This window comes from Pipistrellus hanaki (assembly GCF_964339955.1).
Source record: "Pipistrellus hanaki genome assembly, chromosome: 7".
Lineage (NCBI taxonomy): Eukaryota > Metazoa > Chordata > Mammalia > Chiroptera > Vespertilionidae > Pipistrellus > Pipistrellus hanaki.
The window spans coordinates 71,841,330-71,859,792 of NC_140509.1; the positions used below are offsets into that span (position 1 = coordinate 71,841,330).

Consider the following 18,463-nt stretch of genomic DNA (forward strand, 5'->3'; position numbering starts at 1 on the left):
CAGTATGTGTTTAAGAAATATTAAATAAAATTAAATGCAATGATTGTTAGCATTCTTCTGCTGATGTAGATAATCCTTTTAAAGAGCTATTAAAACACACACACACACACACACACACACACACAGAATCTTCTTTCACTAGAATACAAAGACTTTCCAGAGCTTGCAATTTCTTCCTGAAATAATATAGCATAAAAAACAAATCCTAATTTAAATATTCTTCTATTCATTTTGTTTAATGGTATGCTATGAAGACTATGGATATTATATTTTAATGCTCTGCGATGTTTCTTCTGTTTTATAACAGCTAAAAAAAGAGCCACATTCAAAAGTAATATTATAAGGCATCATTACGAAGTTCATATATTTTCTTTGAAGAATGTGTTCTGCTACTAACAGTGACAACACACAATACTCAAAATAAACATCTTCTTAAATGTGCACGCTACATGTTTTCAAAATTAGAAAATCACCCAGGGTCAGGAGACAAACTTTAGGACTCAAGTCTACCTTCAGACAAGCTCCATCTAACATCCCTGTACCACTGAAGTGGAGAGATGAGACCCAACATTTTGCACAATGACAAAAAGACCTGCAGGATATATTTTGTCTCTGAACTTTTTAAAGATCAACAAGAAAAATCAACTGGGATTCAAGATTTAAAGGATAGAGCCAATAAAACATACCTGGAATTATGCAAATGTACTCTGCAGGTTTGTCATTTTGACCAGAAACATCTGAAAAATTGAGCTTCTTTTAAAATCACCCTCAGAAAAAGGGAGGGGGGGATTTTGAACATCACATTGAAAAGTGTACTTTTATTAGTCTGGAAGAGTCAAAAAGAAACATTTAACCAAATTATCAGAGTGCCTCAATAAGCTAACATTTTACTCTTTTTCTCTCTTTCCCTTGCCTCTCACATACACACACTACACACTCATACATATATACTGGTACATTCACACAACATATGCATACGCATTCTGTATGCAAACACTCTACAGGCACAGGTTTGTGGTGTATTTCATTTGTTTTGTTTTCATAAGGGTTTAGAAGGCATTAAGTAATACAAGATACTCTACTATCTATTTTATACAACTCCATTTTTCTTCCTTAAAGATTATATCTACTAAGAAAACACACTCTATGTAAAAGCTAGTTTCTTTGGAAGGGAAAAAAAAATATTACAAGGCCTTTTTGTTTTATTGCTTTTACTTAAAAGTGAGGATAATAGGTTTTTCACAGCAAATTAAAGAAATAAACCAGGACGCAATTTCAATAGAAAAGTACAAGTAAAGGCAGAGGGATTGTTTGAAAGGAGCCTGGATTCCAATCCTGCTGTCATCTACCAGTTGTGGAATACATATCAGGCAACTTCTCCTCTCAAATCCTCAGAAAAATGTGACCTAAGCTGGCCAGGATGTCTGGGCCCTTGGAACACATAGTTGGATACATGATCCATTCAGGGCCATGGGAGATTAATGGCAATCCTGGAAGAGGAGGTCTTTCTCTGGGAGAGGAGATTTAAAGCACTGAGGACTATCTAACCCTGTAACTTCTAATGTCCCCCTTTAGAGACCTGGTGGACAAAGCCCAAGTGAAATTAAAAACAACTAAGGGGGAAAATGAAAGGAAGTTGGGGAGAGTCCTGATTAAGGGACTGCAGCTCCTGGTCACAGGTGACTAAGTAAGGTCTTTTAAAAAATAATTTTATAGAATTTATTGGGGTGACATTGGTTAATAAGATTACGTAAGTTTCAGGTCTGCAATACATCATTTGTATATTGTATTGTGTGTTCATCACCCAAACTCAAGACTCCTTCCATCACCATTTATCCCCCTTTACCCTCTTCTGCCTTCCCCGCTCCCACCTTCCTAAAACGCTGGTAATCATAACAAAACGCTGTTTTGTTTTGTTTTGTTTTGTTTTGTTGCTTAATCCCTTAACCTTTTTCACCCAGCCCCTCAACACCCCTCCCATCTAATAGCTATCAGCCTCTTTGCACTCTCTGGACAAATTAACAGAGGAGTCAAGTGAGGCTAAATTTGGATTTCTATCACTTGCTATTGAAGACTAAGAAAAACTACCTAAATCATAGAGGAATAAGTGTCTAGACCAGTACATAAAAGATATACAACAATGTTAATAATTATGTATATTAATAAAAGTGTAATATGCAAATAGAAGGAACGGCAGAACAGTGAACGATTGTCTGGGGAACCTTCTGGACGAAGCCAGCCGGGGCTGTGAGGGCCAACGCACTGGGCCTCTAGTAATGAGTATTAATACAAGAGGGTGCTCCATTTACTTCTATAAGGAGTGTGCTCAGATTTTGCACTGTAAAACTCAGCATCTATAAACATCTGCCAAACATAAATGCAATTGCTTTCTGGATAATTTTGTTAAATTCAACAATAGCCTATTTTTCTCAATAAACTGAGATCCCCAAGGGTTGAAATTATATCTCAACAATATTTATATCTTGAGCATCTAATACAGTGCTTTCTTTATGGTAGATGTTTAAACATTATTTGTTATTGATAGTGTATGAAATTAATTTCTACTCCTGCTAGCTAATATCCAGATAACCACAAGCACTAGATTACTTACTAGTAAGTAAATATTCAAGATCGGATATAATATAATGCACTATGGGAAAGACATTAACTTTTCCATATATTTAAAGAAATGTTTTTATTCCATCTCAGAAAATTAAATTTTCAGGATTTGAAATGGTTTTTAACTGGGTTTGTGGTTTAGGGTTGTTTATGAAATACAGGAATTTTTAAAAATGAAAACGGATGAAATATTTTTTAAATGAAAAAGCCAAAATGGATAAACAGCATTTCTGGGGCATGCTGAGTTAAATTCAATCTCAACAACTTTGGGGAAATAAGATTTCCCTCTGTATAGGAGAACCAACTTTGATGACACTAGATTGAGAACACCAGTAGAATTTATCCTACAATCATTGCCTTAGGGTTTGCATCATTCCCTAGAATCACAGTAAATTACTTGTAATTCAGACTTTAAGTTCTACCTTGGTGGATTTGCTTGATATGTCAGTGACCTCATTTAAAATAATTCCTTTATTATGCATTACAAATGAATACTTTTAATTTTAGATATCATGCTGGAAGGAGATTTCTTATAAAGGATTTTCCTCATAAGATTTAACCAGGATTTTTATTTGGAAATGATGCTTTATCTCCTCTAATATCTTCCTCCTAAGAACAGCTCCCATTCATTGAGGATTTATCTGTGCCAGTCACTTGCTAGGCACTTATACCTGTTATCATGTCTAATCCTCTTGACAACCTCACAAGGAAAGAGTCTCTATCATATAGATTTTAAAAAACAGAGAGAGTTAAAGGCACTTGCACAAGGTCAAACGGCTGGAAGATGGAAAAACTAATAGTTCTGACTCATACCTGACTGACTCCAAAGTTGATGCTTTTTACTGACTCGATGGAAATTACTATCAGTGAAATTTCACACAGATAACAAAATGTAGTCACATTATTGTTGAAAAAGTTTGGTAAATCTCAAAAACTGTGCTACTAGATTCCTACTCCCTTCCTCCATCATAGTTACCTACAAATCTGGTATCATTTCAATAGTTGAGCTTTATGTTATTTTTGCATGCCTTTAATGCCATACCATGAGTGTTCCAGGTGAGCCAAATGGTAACATCTAATATTTAATTCAGTGCTTGCTTGGAGCCAGGGACTCTGCTAATCACCTTATATGTATATATCTATAAATCTGCATGTATGCAATATATGTGGATATAATCTTCACTATGCTCTATGAGGTAGGCACTGTTATTACCCTGATTTACAGACAGGGTACAGACAGGTTATGCAAGTTGCCTGAGGTCACAGAACTACTCTGTGGGAAATGGGGATTCAACCCCAGGCAAGGTGGCTCCTGAGCCCACCTCAATCCCAACCGTGGCTCCACGGGTCACTATTTGCCCAAGTACTGGGCAATATTTGGAAAGCTAAAAACTTTCCACTGGAAATTAAATGAATGAAATATGTGAAGGATTTATAATAATCCTAGTGCTACTAGATTTTTATGTTAGAAATAAGGCGAGACCCCAAATTTAGGGGTAGAACAAAAAGCACGCTCAGGAGCCAAGCAGCAAGGCAAATTTCTTTACTCCTGCAGGAGGGTGTTCAGCACATGGCCTGGGAACACAGGCACAGTGAGCAGGCATTCTGCTCGGCTTTTTAATCCTGACACAGGTGACCTGTCCCTTCCTCTTGATTGGAGCTCAAGCTCACAGTCTTTTGCAATTGGCTAATTCAAAGGAAGGGGTTGACCTTTGCTGTTTCAAGATGGCGGCCCCTAGGGGAGCTACAAGTCATGCAGCCAAAATGGCAGCTGCCTAAACTATTCTTTGACAGAAAAGATTACTTGTTTGTTCTCACAATTAGATGGAGGAACATTCGAATAATCAGGTTCCACCTACAGCCTCCATGGAGGCACTGCTCTGCCTGGCTCCTCACCCATCTTCCATCCCGTATGCTCCTTTCCTGGCTCCTTCAGGATGAGTTACTTTAGAAACTATGGTCTTTCCTAGAGCATCGTTTTTCTTGGCCTTTCCCCAGCTGCTTTGTACATGTGCCTCCTGGCATGTCAATCCCAAAGCTTCTCCCCTGGCTGCAGGCCCTCACTCCCTTTCTCTGCACTCAAGTTCACTGGTGGAGAAAGCTCAGGTCATCCTCTTATTTAATAAAAGGCTAATATGCAAATCAACCGAACAGTGAAATTACCAGTTGCTATGACTCACACTAACCACCAAGGGGCAGGTGCTCTGACTTGTAGGTTAGCTTGCTGCTGGGGTCCGGCCTATCAGGACTGAGTGAGACAGGGCAGACATACCCTGAAGCCCTCCTACAGTACCTCCCCAACCCCAATTATACTTGTGGGGTCGGCCTGGTCTGCATCCTCTCACAATCCAGGACTCCTTGAGGGATGTTGGAGACCCTGTTTTGGCCTGATCCTGCAGGCCAAGCCAAGGGATCCCACAGGTGCATGAATTCATGCACCAGGCATCTAGTACTATAATAATATTTAAGCATTTTCTTTCATAATATTATAACTTCCTCAGGTCAACTTCTCCCTCTGTCTCTTACAATCTCTCCCCATCATAATCAAGCTGAAAAAAAAAAAAAAAGCATAAGAACATGGTATTTTCTCACTTTAAATTCATTTTTAAATTTATTTTTATTATAATAATATTATATACAGGAAAATATTATTTTTAAAAATCATCCATAATCTCATCAAGGATAAAATCTATTAACCTTGTAATCAAATCGAGAGAGAGAGAGAGAGAGAGAGAGAGAGAGAGAGAGAGAGGGAGAAATAGAAACATCAATGATGAGAGAGAATGATTGATTAGCTGCCTCTTTGGAGATCAAGCTGGTAATTCAAGAAAAAGCCCTGACCAGGAATCGAAGCATGTCCTCCTGGTGCATAGATTGATGCTCAACCACTGAGGCACAGTGGCCAGGCAGAAACAATAATCTTAATGAAAGAATTAACTCTTGATCTTACACAAAAATGGGGACCATTGAAGACTCAGAAAATAAAAAGCATAAAGAAAAAATGTGCAAACCTAGTAGCTAAAATACTTTGGTACATTCACTTATGTTTCTCTCCTCAACATTACACTAAAAGGTTCTATGTAGGTCAGGGATCTTATTTATCTTTGTATTCCCACATCTAGCTCAAGCTAAGATGACTGATGAATAAATGAATAAACGAAATCGATAGCTTATCATTTGAAAAGCTATCTGTGACAAGACACTTGAATTTTCCAGCTACATGTCAAACAACTTAACCAGCCACAGAAAGTGCAGACCATTAAATGATTATTTAATTTCCATGATTCATCATTTTATGCCTAAAAAGTATGTCTTCCAAACTTCTTAAATAATTTAATCTTGGTATTCAATGACAAACACACTCATAAAATGTTACTAGAGAATTATCAACAAGTAAACCTCAACCTTCAACAATTAACAACCTGAGAATTTAATATATATAAAATCAAACTTTTTTATTATGTTATCATCTGAATCTCTTTTAAATAAATAATCATATATCATATAAATAGAAGTTACATGTACTAGAGAGAAAAAGTTAAATGTTTGAGAAATGGATTGTTAGCTGATGGTATTATTTTTTTTTAAGTATTTTGTTTTCATTACTGTGTAATAAATTAGTACAAACTTAGTGACTTAAAGATGGAGCCAAAGTTTACAGTAGCTTCTAACAGAGAAGGACCCCTGACCAACAATCAGCATGGAATTTGGACCTCAGTTCTACAAACATATAAAACAATTCTACAACCTGAATGAGTTTGGAAGTGGATTTATCCACAGAATTTTCAGAAATGATCATATCCATTGGTGACCCATGATACGCTTAAAATTTGGCCTTCAGAAGTGAGAAAATAAATTTGCATGGTTTAAAAGTAATTACCAACTCCAAATATCTCATCTATATGCCACTATTGAAATTTACACTCAACTTTATCTTTATTTTGTGGGAAATTAGTTGGGATTTAAATTCAAGCTGTTGGAACAACTGCTTTTGGTACAATGCCTACCAAGTTATTGGCACTGATATGTTAGGAAAGCAAGAAGGCGAATAAAATAAGAACAGCAGCTGTTCTCCACTGGCTGTTGGATTAGTATGACACGGATCAGATGGATTATCAGGCAACTGGTTGGTCAGTCTGATGGCAGCTATGATGATTAAAAACTTCAGAAGTGAGAAATTTACTGTAACAAATGTGCCTTACTGACATAATTTTTTCCTCGCATGTTAAGGTTTCAAGATTATAACAGATGGTCACTAGAGGAAAAAAGCACAAATAAATCTATTAAAGATTTAGGGTAAATACGGCACATTTATAAATAATTTTCTTACTGATATTTTCTCAAGTGTTTGAAGACAAATGGTATATCTTTTCTGAGCCTGCTCTAATATATGATAAATGTTTGCCATTATCCCACAAACCTTCAATGGCACATTCACCCTTTTCCTCAAAAATTAACCTGCTTTCCTATATTCATCTAAACTATGGCACCTGAAATACACATTTTTCCAGATTTAACTTTGCAAATAGAACTTATAATAGGGCTATCACCTTTCTTATTTTAGGTCAATAGTTTGCCAACTCTGGGGTACGGGTCAGTATTTTTATAAAAATGCAAATTTCTAGACCCTAATCCACAGATTCTGATTAATTTATTTAGTCTGAGTAATTTATTTACTCTCACAAATAAATGTTCAACACCCTTGGTGATTTAGACTCTAGTGAGCCATGGACCACTGTTTGAGCAGCCATGTCTATTAAAATTATTAAGATCCCATTAGCTACTTTGAAATCCTATCAGAAGACTGACACCTAGTGAACTTCCTGCTCAGTAAACCCTTGAGATTACACATATGAGTTCCCAGACTATCAGATTTGGGGTAACAAATCACAAGATCTTTTACTTATCACTATTAAATTACATCATAACAGATGTAGCACTCTAACCTATGAAGATCTTTTGAAATCTTGATTTTTGTCATACATGTTTGTATATTAAAAAAAAACACCCTCCCATCAGATATATTTTATAAGTGGTCTCTGTAAATCTTTCTAAATGTCAGTGGCTCAGTCTTTACAAGGTGCCTCTAACCCAGAGCCTCTCACTTGACCTAGAGGGGTACTCTCACAAACCAGGAATTTTTCTCCTTTTCTTCTTTACCTTTGCCATATAATCACACCACTTTCTTCTACATTATTCATGAATAGTAATTTTTTAAACATGCTATTTACACCATTTTCTCTGATAAACTAGCATGTAGGGAAAAAAATGTATGAAATTCTCCTTGTTATCTGGTCATTTGGAAAAATGTATTATATACAAATCCACATAGAAAATAATAGTTATTTCTAGAAAAGCAAAAATTGCTTAAGACATATTCTCTGATCAAACAGAAATAAAACTTATGTGACTTAAAAAAAATAGTGTGTTTTGTTTTGTTTTTTAAGGGAAAAATGATCTGAATATGTATAAAGGCTTGACAATGAGGGTCCTATAGAGCTTATCTGAGGAAAACTGGTGGAGGTGGACTCCTGGTCCAGTCTACAATCAGCCAGTACCCTGTCCACAGATCACCAGGACGGTCCCTCAGCTCCCACACCCTTCGGTAAGTACTTGGCTTACCTGCAGACAAGGCAGTGACCAATAGAATTAATAATTGTTCAATATCATACACAGACAAATATATACATATATACATATATTTATGTACGTAAAACTATATATAGAATTTTAAAATTGTTACCCAAAATAGCACTGCCTATTAATAAGCCCATTTAGACATATCTTTCTTAACTAAACTTTGTTCTATAAAAGGATTTATTCCACAGAATTTTACAGAAACTCTTATTTTATTCCCCAGAAGCATCAACTAGAAAAATCTGCCATTCCCAGTATAAAAAAAAGTTTTAATCTCCATGACAACAGTGTTCAGACACATATATGCAAACTTTTAACATCTATTTAAATGAGTCAATTAATAGTTCTGAAAATTTAATAAAAAGGATAATTTGCTCAATGTTTCTGGCTGCTGGCCATCTTTTTTTTTTTTTTTTTCATTTTAAACTGAACAGGAAGGAAAGGATTGCACTAGTCTTCAATGACGTTTCCATAAACAGTAACCTGAATGACAATGGAATAGATGCTTTTAAATGCTTCTGTACTTAACATGCAATCATATTTTTAAAAGCACTTGAGTGCAAACCTTGGTGGATAAAGATTTTTTTCAAGTTTCTCCTGAAAGAATTCAATAAAAATAGAAAGGGAAAATAATAGATAGGATGGGCAAATAAGCACCAGAGTTATGGCTATGAACAGTGCTTCATGTTCAAAACAGAACTCGGATAAGGAGAGCTGTGAACGTAGAAGTCAAGAGAAGGTCACACTACTTGTGCTTCAGTTGTTTGGTCTGCTTTTAATCGTATATCTTGGGATTGTTTTCTGGGCTTATTACAATGAGAGTGTTTTTTGCTGTTCTTCTGTGGTGGAGCACTTGAACCGTACCGCAATTTTCAGAGGGTTCTCCAGAGACGCTCTTTTCAGACTCAGATGAACGGAGGCTGGCCTATCCCCCTTCCTCTTCTACCTCTGAACTTCTCAGTGGCAGAGGTGCATGTGGGCTATGTGATGGCCCTTTGCTATGGGATATTTTAAAAATCATCATCAGTAGATTATAGCACACTGAGCAGAGAATAAAACTATCATTCACCACATGAGATGATGTTTGCTTTCAATAGTGTAAATTAGTAATGAAACTCATTATCATGTTTCTCACATATTTTTACCATCTTTATTTTTTGTTAGTTCTAAGCTCATTTGTTTATCTAGCATGTTGTTTTTTATTTCTGAATCTTGAAAATTATTTTTTAATCTCTTTAACTCAATGTAAGAGAACCAAATAAATAGTAAAATGTAAAGTCAAATCTCACAGTCAAGAGAACCAAATTAAATGGGGAATGCACAGAATAGTCACAAAAAGCATAGCTGGTTTATTTCTTTGATTGATTGATTGATTCATTCATTCATTCATTCAATATACATCCTCCCTATTTCTGATCCATCTTTCCAAAGCTTTCAGATTAATCTTCTTAACACAAACTTTGCTTATGTTCTTTACTTTTCTTTTTCTTTTTTAAAAAATATATTTTATTGATTTTTTACAGAGAGAAAGGGAGAGGGATAGAAAGCTAGAAACATCGATGAGAGAGAAATATCGACCAGCTGCCTCATGCACACCCCCTACCGGGGATGTGCCCGCAACCAAGGTACATGCCCTTGACTGGAATCAAACCTGGGACCTTTCAGTCTGCAGTCTTATGCTCTATCCACTGAGCCAAACTGGTTTCAGCATTACGTTCTTTACTTTTCAATAGATCATAATAAATCTCTCCCTCCTCATTGTACCTTAATTTCCCTAGCACCTAATATTATATGGCTCGTAATTAGTAGATATTAAGTTAGTATTTGTTGAAAGTTTGAGATAAATCAATTTTGTCTAAATTGTCCTTCCTGATTCTGAAGGCTTTCCATTCACGTGCTCTACCCTAGTAAGCCTTAATTTTCAACACTGACCAAAGAAAACCTTCTGCTCAGGATATTTATTTTAAAAATCTCATGCTTATTCTATGTCATTTCTCTTGGCTTCTTCCTTAATACAATATATGGTTCTGTACCCCTGTAAATACTAAGTATCTCTAATTAGTATTAAAAATAACATTCTGCATTATAAAAAATGCCTTTTGGTTCCTTGGCTTTCATGTCATATTTTATGATATAACACTTAGTTTTAGCCATGGAAGTAAACAAAATATTAACCACAAAAATGTGATACACTCTTTATTCATTCTTGACTGCATTATCCATGTATTCCCACACTCAAAATTCATTCATTACAACAAATATTTTTGGATGTCAATCGGTGCCAAATAATGTGCTAAGCATGAGAGAGAGAGAGAGAGGAGAAAGAGAGAGAGAGAATATAAGGAAAACAGAAATACATTTCCCTTATGGTGCTTAGAATAGAGAAAGAGGCGATACTAAACTTGTTCAAAAAGTCAACAATTGCCGAAGCCGGTTTGGCTCAGCGGTAGAGCGTCGGTCTGCGGACTGAAAGGTCCCAGGTTCGATTCTGGACAAGGGCATGTACATTGGTTGCAGGCACATCCCCGGGAGGGGGTGTGCAAGAGGCAGCTGGTCGATGTTTCTCTCTCATCGACGTTTCTAGCTCTCTATCTCGCTCCCTTCCTCTCTGTGAAAAATCAATAAAATATATTTTAATACAAAAAGTCAACAATTATAATCCACTATTAGTGTAGGCTAGATGGGAATGATCTAAAGTAATAAAAAAGGATCAGAGATAAGGGCTTTTTAACACAGTGGAGCGAAGAGAACACATTCAAGAAATCAAAAAGAATCAGTATAGAGGTCTGTGGCAAGCCGTGGCTGTGGGGCTCTCCTCCGCAGGATGGGGTTTGTGAAAGTTGTCAAGAACAAGGCCTACTTCAAGCGATACCAAGTGAAATTCAGGAGACGGCGAGAGGGTAAAACTGATTACTATGCCCAGAAACGCTTGGTAATCCAGGATAAAAATAAGTACAACACACCTAAATACAGTATGATATCAATAGTTCGAGTAACCAACAGAGATATCATCTGTCAGATCGCTTACGCCCGTATAGAAGGAGATATGATAGTTTGTGCAGCTTAGGCTCATGAACTCCCAAAGTATGTTGTGAAGGTTGGCCTGACAAATTATGCTGTAGCATACTGTACTGGCCTGCTGCTGGCCCGCAGGCTTCTCCATAGGTTTGGCTTGGACAAGATCTATGAAGGCCAGGTGGTGACTGGAAATGAATACAACGTGGAAAGCATCGATGGTCAACCTGGTGCCTTCACCTGCTATATGGATGCAGGGCTTGCCAGAACTACTACTGGAAATAAAGTTTTTGGGGCCCTGAAGGGAGCTGTGGATGGAGGCCTATCTATCCCTCACAGTACCAAACGATTCCCTGGTTACGATTCAGAAAGCAAGAAATTCAATGCGGAAGTACATCGGAAGCACATCATGGGTCAGAACGTTGCAGATTATATGCGTTATCTTATGGAAGAAGATGAAGATGCTTACAAGAAACAGTTCTCTCAATATATAAAGAACAACATAACTCCATACATGATGGAGGAGATGTATAAGAAAGCTCACACTGCTATACGAGAGAATCCAGTCTATGAAAAGAAGCCTAAGAAAGAAGTTAAAAAGAAGAGGTGGAACCGTCCCAAAATGTCTCTTACCCAGAAGAAAGATCAGGTAGCTCAGAAGCAAGCAAGCTTCCTCAGAGCTCAGGAGCGGGCTGCTGAGAGCTTATAACCATATTAAGCAAAAAAAAAAAAAAAAAGAAAGAAAGAAAAGAAAAGAATCAGTATAGACAAAAGATAACTTGAACTATAGTGGCAAAATTTACACTGGACAAGAATGATGGAGACTTCTTTGGTCTTTATTATAGAAACAAAGGTAGATCACTATAAACTCTAAAGTAGAGAGTGACAAACAGCTCTGATTGCGGTGAAGAGAACAGATTAGAGTGTGCAGAGTGTTCAGGGAAAACCAGGAAGGACCACTCAGTCTGCACAGGAGAAACACTTGTTTCTAGAAGACAATGCTCATGGTAATTGTCTCCTGAAGAGTAGGCGTTAGTTAATAAGGTAATGGAGGAATGGGTATTTAAGTCTCTGACTGAAACCGCTAGATCTTTTCCTTCTTGCTGACCTTTCTGCTCCTTTCTGCTCTTGATTATAAGCTACACTTCGGATGTGTAACCACAATACTCCCCTGCTTCCTCATCTCTGGGTGGACTTCTTCAATATTGAAATCTTCTTTCTGCCTCCCTCAAAAATATTCATGCATTTAATTCCTTGCTTATTCATATATTTAAGTTGTGTAATGTGTATCAGATATTCTGCTAATGACAAAGGAATTACAACCCTTATAAAACTCAAAGTCACTTGAAGAACAGGATGTTATAAATAGATTCATGCTTTCGTTCTACATTATTTATTGAATAGCTACTGGGTACCACCATAAGGAAACAGCAATGAAACAAGAAAATCATTGATCTTGTCAGGCTTGGCTCTAGTCAACACACTTTCAATTATTCTCAAAATGCAGTTAAATATGTAAAAGTAAGATCCTCTGGAGAGGATTTTTCAAAGTATTACAGTCTGAAAATAGATACTGAAATCAACTTAGAAAGTCAAAAAACTAGTATTGAAAATTAAGAATATAGAATAGAAATACAAAAATGCACTGAATGCAATAAGTCTAAGTATTGTTTGAAGATATTTTATGACATTATCATTTGTGTGCATGTTGTGTGTGTGTGTGTAGGTTGGAGAAAAAAACTGGTAACAATTGAATGCAGGGTTGGGTAAAAGCAGGGCCACAGTTGTTCATATAAAAAAAATACAATATTTACTAAATAATAACACATTAATGGTAAACCCCATGTTTTGTGTACCCACAACTGTAAACCTACCTTTGCCCCACCCTGTATGTGTCTTACCAAGAGAAGAGTTTGAAAGCTGGAGTGAGGAAAAAGGAGGGAGACTGGTGTGTTAACCAGGGAATGCTTTAGTCATTTTAGAAGTTAAAGACAAATTATCAGCTATGAATCTCATTTCAATAGCTACAGAATGTTCTCAGTCCCTTAAAACCCGCCACGTCTTTGAGTCCCGCTGCTTTCAACCTTACCATTTTGTGCTTGGTTGATGGCTTATACCCAAAACTGCACCTTAGAGAATGAATGTATTCAAACTGGATGTCAGCCTTAATCAGATTCAGCATATACACACTTAATGCTCCATTTCCTCTTTGTTAGCGGAGCTTAAGTGTACGGGGATATGTCTCACAGTCTTACCAATAATACTACAACATTACATCTGTTGAATACTAAACCACTTTATCAGCTCTGAGATTTATTATGATACTAAATAGTTCTAATTGGTAAAGTAGTCTTATCTGCTTCAGACAAAGAAAGGGGCTTAGAAAATAGGTCAGATTCTGTGAATTATCTCAGAAAATAATTACCACTCCCCCCACCCCCAATCTTGGCATTTGACAAGATTTTATTTGAACAAAAGGAGGGAGTGAGCACAGAAAGGACCACATCACTTTACATTATAAGGACATATCTCTTCACAAATATCAGGTCCTGTTGAGGTTTAACATTTTTTCCTCTTCAGTTTATTCATTTACTTTTTAAATTTTTATTGAATTTATTGGGGTGGCATTGGTCAATAAAATTATATAGGTTTCAATAGAATTATAAGCTTGAAACAATTACCATTTTTAAAAAAGGAGTGTAAATATTCTAACTATGGCCTATAATAATTACTAATCAAGACACAATACCACTATAAAACACTATTTAGATATAAAATATCACGTTGTTATTTTAGATCTTTCTATGTTGAAACAAGATTTAAGCTGTCAGTAGTTTGGAAGCCTATTAAAGCATTTGAGTTTCAAAACTTTTCTTCCCAATTCTTCATCATTGTTTCACCCTAAATATTGAGAACAAATCATATTATTGAAGTATCACAGAAGTATCTGAGCAACCTCTGGGGATTATAAATTTGGGATACAATATATGCTGATTCTAAAAACTGTAAACTTCTCATATCTAAAGATTGGGTACCTAGAGGAGAGTTAATATTTTTACACCCCCACCCCACATTCCCACCACCACAAAAAAGGATTTTTAAAGACATTCCAAACAGACTCAAAGCTAATACACTTTGAAGAGCTGTGTGTGGAAAGCTGTGACTTTACCTTTGAAGTCCAACACTGTACTCATATCCAGATAGAGAATAGGGAATTTTAGAAGAAGCTACATGGAAGTGGATGAGGGGCCGGTAGAAATCCTAGATCTGCTGGACAATTACAAACTCCTCAAGAATGGCTCATTAGTGAAGGATTGATGGAAAGTCTCAGTGCAAAGGAATCAAGACTAAAAAGAATGAGGCAGACAAGGGAATGAAAGGCCACTTCTGTTGGAGCCCAGGATGTTTTCTGCCTCCAACTCTCATAACTAACATTGTTGCACATGCAGAATAAGATGCACAGTCAGATAGTATTTATATGAAAAACGCATCAAAAAATAAACCATTTGTTGATCTGCCATATGAAAATGTGTGTTTATGTAAACATATAAGAAGAGAGACTTACTCTGGGTAGAATAGTAGAAGTGAGGATATTATGTTTAAATTGTACCATCTTGACCACTTTGAACAGTATGAAACACAGTCACATTGCTATTAAACTATGACCACCATCCATCCCCAGAACTCTTTCAACTAAAAATCTGAAACTCTGAACCCAGTGAACAATAACTCCCCCTGCCCTGGGCAACCACCATTCTATTTTCTATCTCTGCAAATTTAACTTCAGGTATCACACAGTATCGTCTTTCCTGACTGGCTTATTTCATTTAACACAATGATCCATCCATGTTGTTGCATGTGTCAGACTATCCTTTTGTACAGCCAAATAAAATCCCATTTTCTGTATATACCACATTTTGTTTATCCTTTCATCCATATGTAGGTATTTGGGTTGCTTCCACCTTTTATCTACTCTGAATAATGCTACTATGAACATGAGTGTACAAGTACCTCTTCCAGACTCTGATTTCAATTCTTTGGGGTATATTCCCAGAATAAGCATTGCTGATGATATAATAATTCTACTTTTAATGTTTTGAGAAACTGACATACTGTGTGTGTTTTTTATAGCTGCTGCATCATTTCATATATTGGAGGCTAGTTCAAAATCAGGGTCTCAGAAGAGTTGTTTCTTCTAGGCACTGTGAGGAAAGATCTGCTGGTGGTACACAGCAATGTTTGACATTGCTGCACTTGTAGAGACATCGCTCCAATTTCTACCTCCATTTTTTTATTGCCTTCTCCTTGATTCTGTCTCTATCCTTTTCTTATAAAGATACCAATGGTTCTGAGTTAAGACCCACTCCAACACAGTATTATCTCATTTTAACTTAATTATATCTGCAAAGACCGAATCCATATATATATATATATATAGCTAATATGCTAAGTGTCAGACTGTCTGACCAGTTGCTATGATGCACACTGACCACCAGGGGCAGACGTTCAATGCAGGAGCTGCCATGACACACACTGGACATTTACAGAGACACAGCACCACAGACCTGGCTCCCACAAAGCAACACTTGGCTTTCCCTCAGTGGGACATAGGCCCCATCACCACCCAGGAGCTACACCTCACTAAATCGCAGCTGATGCTGCCAAGACCCCATGGTACAAAATGCAGCCCACAGCCTAGGCCAGAAGCAGTGGCTGTGGGTGCCCAGTAATGACATCATGTAGCAATGCCCAGCTTCCTCTCCCTAGCGACGACTAGCCTTCCTGCAGTTTCTTCAGCCCAGGAACACAACTTGCTTTATAGCCAGGTGCAAACATTTCACACTCTAACCAGTTGTCTGTGAAGCGTTTCCCTGTGCCTCAGCTCATTTGATCCTAGCAGAAGTCCTGGAGTGGGTAGATAGGAGATTCGGTGAAATCCTATTTTCTTTTTGTTAGCCGGAAAACTGAAATGTAGAAAGCTTAGAAAAGAAGTAAGACTGAAAAAAAAAAAGTAATAAATGGTGGACCTTGGAAATGACTTCAGGTTTTCTTACTGCACAGAATATAGTCAAACACTACTGCAGTTAAATATTTTACCCTTTGTTCTCCCTGAGTGACCTACAATAATAGTCTGCTTCATGTTAATATTTACCGCTATGTTGCTAACAATTACCTGAAAGAGAAGTTGGGGTGCTTCACTGGGCAGGAATCAGAAAGCAGGTCTAATTAAGTAAGTTTATTCTGTATCTATAAAAGGCTAAGTTGACTCATGCATGTGTAATACATATAAACCTCTCGCTGGCGCCAATTGCACATGTGTGTTTTGATCTGTTATTGTCGATCATGAATTTGGTTGACACTTCTATTATAGAGAAAGGGCGAACAGTGATATTAAAATATTTCTTACAATTAATTTCCTTTTAATGTGGACAAATTTGTGCACCAGGCCACTAGTTTCCAAAATTGCATTCGTTGATACTGAGGTTAGGATTTCAACATATCTTTTTGGAGGACACAGTTCAACCCACAATAGCTTGCAAACAGCTTTTCATTTTTCACTTTCTGGAAGTAAATGCTATAAAATGGATTGAAATAGCCCTTACTTTGGGACACCATTTCAGAAATTATTTTGTTCTTATTTAATATATAATAACTGTTGCCAACTTTAAAATGGAGAGATTATCTTAGTCTAATACTTGCTCAAATTCAAAGATAATTACTTTCTGCACTTACTGAAAATTATGTTACTATGTAAAATACTCTAATAAGTTTGCACACTGCAGGCAAAATATAATGGTTTTCGGGCTTTCTAAGTGCCCCTGGTAGGATAAGTGGGAGCAGCAGTGCGGACAGAATAAGATGATAGAAAAAGAATGTAGGTGTCCACCCAAACTGTCAGTTCAAAGCCTCTCCATGTTTTCCCCATTTGTTCTTCTCTGGCCCCTTTTTCTCCCTCATTATAGTGCTTTATACTCTCTTAACATTCCTCTTGCAGTATAAAAAGTCAGGAGCAGATGTCAAAGTGCCACATCATACTAAAATTAATTTTGTCTCACAAATTCATTTAATACATATGTGTATTTTTAGTAACACCAATGAGGTAGTAAATGCTTATTAATAAGCATTGGTGGTGAGTAAACCAAGTCCTGTATTACCAGAACTGATGGTCTAGAAGAAAGCATAGGACATCTATACAAACATGTTCAGTTGGAAGAGGATTTGAGTGGGGATATACAGAACAAACATGAGCACAGAAACAGGGAGATCCAAGCTGGTCTGGAGATCAGAAAGTATTTCTTGCAGGAAGTACATAGTGCAATCATGACAAATTGGCAGAAATTACTCAGGTTAACAGAGGGTGTTGCAGGCAGTGACACCATCATGGGGCCAAGCTCAGAACTGAGAGAATGCATGACATGTTCCATAAATCCAACGGAGTTCAGAATGGCTAGAGCTCAGATTGCAATTTAAAATGTGAGAGATGAGGCCAGAGAGAAATGCAGAGGCCAGGTCAGGAAGTACCTTATAAATAAAATTCATCTACCAGCCAGGCCACCTATGAGAATAAAAAGGTGCACTTTTAATAATTAGGTGGGGGAAGCAGGTATAAACCTTGGCTATAAGAGAGTAACTGTAGCCACATTACTTTTAAACCACAAATAGTAAGATCATTACAAATTTTATAGAGAAGAGTGGCTCAATACTATTGCATTTAATAAGCTTGCTCTAGCAGCTAAAGTATAATAAACAAATGGGAGAAGGTGGAGTGGAAAGCAGGAAGATCCATTAAGACTGTGATGACTCTTACATGTGAGACAATTGTGGCCTGAATCACTGTGATAATTGTGAATCTGTAAGAAAATTGATGAAGTAATATTAGGCTGAACTATATGAAATTGCTGATGCTCACCATTTTTAACCTACAAACCATTTCAAAAGGTTCAACTAATAGGTTTGCACGAAATAGGATTGACTAGACTTTAGTGTGTGCTAGACAAATTAATAATTTGAAATATTTATGTGTTATGTTTTTTCTCATGTGACCAGTACTGGTTGAATCTTAGACTAGGAGGGTATCCTTTTATTGTAAGGAATCAGAGAGTAGAGGCAGGGGAGGAAGAGAACAACAAATAAAGATCTGAAATCTATGATTTCTGAAACCAGAAGGTCAGAATTCAGTTAAGAATCCATC

General features: G+C 36.8%; 2 protein-coding genes across 3 annotated transcripts in view; one reads left to right on the forward strand and one right to left on the reverse strand.

The window, feature by feature from the left end:
• The window catches only part of LAMA2 (laminin subunit alpha 2), a 447,053-nt gene that overhangs the window by 408,759 nt on the left and 19,831 nt on the right, over nt 1-18,463 (reverse strand). The gene's annotated exons all lie outside the window — the stretch shown is intronic.
• On the forward strand, nt 11,045-11,980 carry LOC311625424 (large ribosomal subunit protein uL18-like; the record flags this gene model as incomplete). The annotated part of the gene is given in 2 exon segments (XM_084889667.1): nt 11,045-11,320; nt 11,324-11,980. Coding segments are annotated over 2 exon segments (897 nt in total). The 5' UTR covers nt 11,045-11,080.